Genomic DNA, 6,236 nt, shown 5'->3' on the forward strand with positions numbered 1-6,236 from the left:
TATAAATTGATCATTATAAAAATGGAAGGACAAAATCCATTGTGGAGTTCCTCAAAGGTCCATTCTCATCTAAACATCTATGATGACCCTAGCTCAGATTGTTGAGTCCTACGACATCTCTTACTGTATGATGATAAGACAACTTTATTTCTGTATCACTGCTTCATCATGAACACAGCTCACTACAGTCACAGAGCCTGTGTGTCAATAATATCAGTGAGTGTGTGGATCCGAATTTCCTCGATATAAACACGGGTAAAACAGAAGTAACAGATGTTTGGTCCCAAAAATGCAAAGACCGAGATCAACGCCCAACCAGCTTGATGGGTTGAGCCCCAGACATGCAAACCTGGTTAACGACTATCAGATTACATTTTAAACTCAATACATTGCAATAATTGGGAAACGTTGCAAGAAGACAGAGCTTTTGGTGAAAAACAGGATAAAAAAATGCTGTCTTTACTGGTCTGATGCTGATTTATCAAAAATATCAATCAAGCAGCTGCAGCTGATCCAAAATTATGCTTCCAGAGTCCTGACCAAGAAAAAAAATGGATCATAACAAAACAGCTCATTAATCTAGGCATGGTTTGGTGTTTGTAAAATTATTGATTTCAAATTCTGCTACTAGTCTATATAGGTCTGGGCCAAAATAAATTTCAGAGTTGCTTGTCAAATATGAACCAAGTACATTCATTGGCTAATCAGAGACCTGCTTACTCGGTGTTCCCAGGACCAGAATGAAACATTTTTGTTTCTCTGCTCTGGAAAACCTGAGATGAGCAGAAACTTTGGTTTCCTTATATCAGGACTAAAAACGTTTGCTGCAGCTTTTAATCAAGAAGTTTCATTAATTAACTGTTTGCTTGAATACAGCGGAGTGATAAAAGTGTGAGACTGAAGATTGTATGTTTAGGTTTTTTTTATTATGCAGTCCTGTTCAATGCTAAAATGTGCATTGTTTTAATGGTTATGTTTCATTTATATGCAAAGCCCCTAGCATTATTATAAATCTCCCTTGTCGTTCCTTGAAGTGACCACTATCCAATGTTATCAGATGTGCAGAGCAGGAGTTATGCTGCGATCCAGTTGAAGTCGAAACTCTGATATTCTGACTTCCGAGTCGGAAGAATCAACTGGCATGCCCCCCTAAAGTCTGACTTCCCACTCGGAAAGTCGGATACATTTTTCGGGTCCAATATGGCAGCTCCTCACATCAACAACAGTAAACTGTGATGAAAGACACAGTTGTAACAGCGCATCTTAAATCAATGTTAGAAGTAGCAGCTGCAACTCTGAACCGAGCAAATCAATAATTGTGTTTGCATGTGGAAAGAACAGCATTTAATGACATTCATAAGACGTACAACAGCTGTCCTGGCCATTGTCATATTTAAATTCCCTTTGGGACCAATGAAGTATATTTGAATCGAATATTGAAATTCTGACGCACATTCTCCGATTTTAACTGGAACGTGTGTGACGTCATTCTCAGCTCCAAGCTACAATTTCCAAGGACAAGTGGAACGTAGCTGTAGTAACCTCTTATTTTGCTTTAGCTTTATTTTGACATATTTGTGGATCACAATAATACTTGAAGCTCAGTATGTGATGACATGCCCTAACAGAGAGAGCTGTGGTCCAATTAGTAACTGCAGTCTAACTTAACCAGCTGCAGTGGATAGTGGTGATAAATTCACTATGCATCAAGCCACATCCACAGTCCCTGAAGCTTGTCAGAAACTTTTGTTTTCCAGATTGAGAAAAATAAATATGACATCGAACAGATTTTGTTGCATAAAACGTATCAGGGGTGTTGAAGTAATGAAATATCCTGATGTTAAACGTTTGTCTGCCAACAGCACATTTCTAGCACCTACAAATACAAGCACATTCTATCTAGATTGAGCACTGTGGATATATGAAATGGACGACATACAAAGTATGTTACTTTGTACCGATTGCTTTTTTATTTCCATGTATCAAAAAAAAAATTTTTTAATGACATTCTTGATAGTCTGTTACATTTATTGATAAAAAAAAATGCCTTTTACTGATGTAAATACTTGATATTCCAACATTATTCTTTGCCTATGTACAAATCAAAACTGGAAATTTTGACAAATTTTTATAGTTTTGAAAAAATAAAAATTATGTAAATCACTGGTGATATACCTATCTGAAATGCAATATTTTAATGGTTAAAAACGAATAAAAGCCCCATAAATATTTCTTAAATAGTAACTTATCTTAAAGTAAGACTTGTATTCTGGACAGCTGAAGTCTTAGAGCCTGCTTACATGATGAAACGGCTTGCCATACCTCCAAATGATTCACCAAGGTGAGCAACTAACCAAGCAGGTCCACATAATGGGCATACATGACTATAGGATCTTTATCGAGTTCGTTTTTCTTATCATTACAATGTGTGACAAAGTAGATATTATGTTTAAACGACTTAACTAAACTAGTTATTCACTGTAATACGTTTTCACAAATAAAATACTAGTAGGATAGTAAAGATCTTCAAAAAATTAAAAATATCAAAGGGTAAAGATAAAAAAAATCTATTTTAATATGCACTGAAGATTAAGTATGGCACATTTTTAATCAATGTGGCATTCTATTTTTTAATTTATGTGATTGTAAACAAAAGTGAAATTTTGCTTCAGGTAAGAAAAGTAAAGGATTACAGCTTTATATTGGAAACTAAATGGAGCATGTCACTAAAGAAATTTGAAAACAAATGGAAGCTTTTTGGGTTTTTTTACAGATATACAAAAGCAAAACAAATTCCTTAATGTTGTAATTTGAGATGCACCTGCATTTTTAAAGCATTAGAAAATACAATTTGCAATAAGCCACAGAGACCACAGTAGTAGATTCACATTCAACCTTTATTTTACCCCAGATGAAGATTACATTTCTTCTTTACGCCCCCTCGTTAACAGCCTTTCCGTAAGACAAACTGCATTAGTTTAATCTACTTTAAACCTTTTCTAATTCACCAGATCAGTTATCTGTGAACAAAATCTGCGAGGGACAGTAATCTTGTCCATGATGGTCTGATGCTCAGTCAGCAGAACCACGATCAGGGTCAGGTATTTGTTAGTGTAGCTTGACTTTGATCAAGAGGGAATGGATAAAAAGGCTGTATGGCAAAGTAGAAGGGCTGACGTTCATACTGATCCGACGGAACTGGGTTTGAAGGGATCATGGATGGAGGATGAAGAAATACAGGTGTGTGAGCCGGTTTGGGAAAAAAATAAACCGGTATATAAGGGTGTGGCTGGTAAAAAGGCTTTTCAGGGGGATGTACCTCAGTGGTGGCTACTGGAGCATTTTGTAACTGAGAAAGGTGATTAAAAGGAGGATGCAGCATGGGAAACTGGAAGGCGTGAGGGGGGAGGTACTGCGGTTTGGATTCTGCATCATGCACTGTTGGATCCTGCAGAGATGGTGGGTATTTAGGGAACGATTGGAAGGGATTCTGAAGCATCGCTGAAAACTCTTGCTGCAGGGAAAGCTGGGGCTTCTCAGTCCCTGGTGGAATGGGTGTGGTCACCAGAGTCTCTGTGGTTGTTGCAGGAAGTGGCAAGGTAGTTGTTGGCAGAAAACTTCCAGGCATCACGGGGAGTTCTTGGAAAAATGGAATTTGATACCGAGGAGACAGTGGCGTCTGAGACAACTTGTGCCGATTTGCGTGCGCGTCGTCATCTCCAGAAGGATGTGCGGGTGATTCAGGTCTGGGAAACAAAAAGAACCTGGGCAGTAAAGCAGGGCTCGGATTTCCAGGCGTCTTTTGGTTTTCAGAGAAGTCCGCAGCAACGAAGGAAAACGGCAATGGAGCCACAAGCCCGGGAGTTTGTGTCGACTGGGGCTCTAGGAACTGAGAAAATATTGGCAGCTGGGGGTACTGAAAACGTGGGGCTTCATCGGGTGCAGCTGTTCCTGTTGGGTCAGCACTTGGTACTGGAGGACATGATGCCAACAGCTCAAAATCTCCCCAGCGAAGAGACAGTAAATACTCTTCATCCTGCAACAAAATACACAATCAAAGGCAAATCTACGGTTCATTTTCAGTGTTTGACCACAAGAGGGCCTCGTCCTACCTTGATCTCCACACACAGATCCTTGTTGTAAGGTGCGGTCAGCGTCAGCTCAGTAGAGGACTCGTTGACACTCAGTTCGCAGCCGCTACATGCCGATGATAAAGGCTGCCATGTGCCAAACGCTGCAACAGTTTGGACACAACACAATGGGTGTTAGATTATTTTTTTTTATAGCTACAGAGCATCATAGGGTTCATTCACATATAAACTATAAAACCTTAATCTTCAGGTCAGAATTGCTTATCACTCTTGCCACACTTCCATAAAGGCTAGATTGAAGGACACAAGCGGTTCTCTCTTCAACAGATTCGCCCACCTGAGCAGCAGATCTCTGCAGCTCCTCCGGAGGGCCCATCAGCCTCTTGGCTGTTTCTCTGGTTAAAGCTCTCCTTTACCCACCATCTCAGACCAATTCACTCTAACTGATGCCGGAGTATTTAACCGTGCGTTTGTGTACCACATGAGATGTATTGAAGTTTGTGGTTGCAACCTGAGCATGTTCAAGGGCATGGTAATGAATGCCACCTACCCTTTATGTCAAGCTCCTGGGGTGCAACACCGTGGATTTTCACCACCATCTTGTTTGGGAAGCAGAAAATGGTGGGCATTGGCAACATTTCAGGACAGGACATGGTCATCGGTGTCCCCCACAACCGCAGCGGTAGGGAGTATTCATCCTCCTATAAATGAAAAAAACCACGGCAAAGTGGGCCTCTTTTTAAACGATGTGAAGTCACAGTCTGGCCGTATATAGATGCGACACGGAAAAAAAACGTATACCTCTTTGTTAACATGACAGGCCTTATAGGATGCAGCATACTGCACATCTCTGCGGGACCTGGTCACAAAGAAGCCACACGTAGAGGGCATCTGGGATAGAGGAGTAAGAGGCCTCTCGCCTGTTTGACATTCAAGGAAAATTTTATCGTCTCGTCGCATAGCGGACAGCCTCTCTGACTGCCGTACAAAACATTAGGACCAACCGCTGTCGATGAGAAAATGGGTTCCTCTCCGTTTGACTGAAAGGGTCATCTGGTCGCGGCCACAAAGCACTGATGGGGCCAGGAGCTTCAGCTTTGCAGAGTGCAATGCTAAAAAACAAATATACAGAATCAATCAAAAAGTTCAGTCTCTAAACAAACTGAGGGTCATTGTTAAAGTGAGGCTTGCTAAAAGGGAGTACAGTCCCCCCTAAAAAAGATATTTTCCTGGTATTTTGTCCACAATTCATGGTACAAACAGTGGCAGGAAGCTTCCTTGTGGCTTCCATACCAATAAACCACAGTTGGCAATACAACTTTTGGGATGCCTGCTTTACACAAATTTAAAATCCTAATAAGCCACTGAAGTTGTTTTTGAAACGTGACCTGGGTTTCTCAACAACTATTGCAGCATAATTGAAACAAGGCTTTTGGGTCATACTCAAGGCGGAAAACTTTGAACTGGAATGGCTGTCACATGAATGCCTGTAACAAAAACAACAACAGTAGTACATTTGGCACCATAGAGTTATTAAAAACATTGTTTTTGTTGTAAACTTCCAGAAATGTTTTTTTCCCTGTGTGAAAAATATTCAAAGTGAATGGTTAGTTTCTATGATGTTCCCTCTTCATCGATTTATTATAGCCCGTCAACAGGTAAAGGTTTAAAATTCATAAGCTTGTTTTTGCGTAATATAATTTTTAATAATGTGTTCAGAAAACACTACAGATTGCAAGCATTCCTCGTGAGGCACAACTGCTTATATATGCCGGAGAATATTTACTAACCCAATTAGACTCACCTTTGGTGGAATTCAAGTCTCCTTTTGGGTCATCTGTAAAGCTAAGTGAACCAGGTCGTGTTGAGGCTGCAGATTCTCGTTTCAAACCAGAGCCCACTCGGCTGAGGTGAACACTTCCTTGAACTGCAGCTCTTTCCACCGCCGCCTTATTCGCTTCATCAGAACGTCCATCACACAGAATGGAGGACCGCAGGATGACGGTCAACGCAACACACGAGAAAATGCTCCTCAAAGGCATCCCGATTCTTCAGATTGTATCGGGCGTTTGCTCTGGGAAACTTCAGCTAACCGCCAGAACCTCAGCACTGAGCGAACATATACTGTGAAATTAATTAACCAAT

General features: G+C 40.6%; 1 protein-coding gene across 1 annotated transcript; it reads right to left on the reverse strand.

The window, feature by feature from the left end:
- Positions 1-2,871: 2,871 nt before the first annotated feature.
- Positions 2,872-6,236, reverse strand: LOC105927152. The gene is made up of 6 exons (XM_012863785.3): positions 5,896-6,236; positions 5,096-5,203; positions 4,893-5,011; positions 4,642-4,792; positions 4,113-4,234; positions 2,872-4,036 (listed from the first exon to the last, which is right to left on the reverse strand). Exons 1-6 carry the CDS (start codon positions 6,131-6,133, stop codon positions 3,098-3,100), a joined length of 1,677 nt encoding a protein of 558 aa, XP_012719239.2. The 5' UTR covers positions 6,134-6,236; the 3' UTR covers positions 2,872-3,097.

This window comes from Fundulus heteroclitus, chromosome 20, assembly GCF_011125445.2.
Source record: "Fundulus heteroclitus isolate FHET01 chromosome 20, MU-UCD_Fhet_4.1, whole genome shotgun sequence".
Classification (NCBI taxonomy): Eukaryota; Metazoa; Chordata; class Actinopteri; order Cyprinodontiformes; family Fundulidae; genus Fundulus; species Fundulus heteroclitus.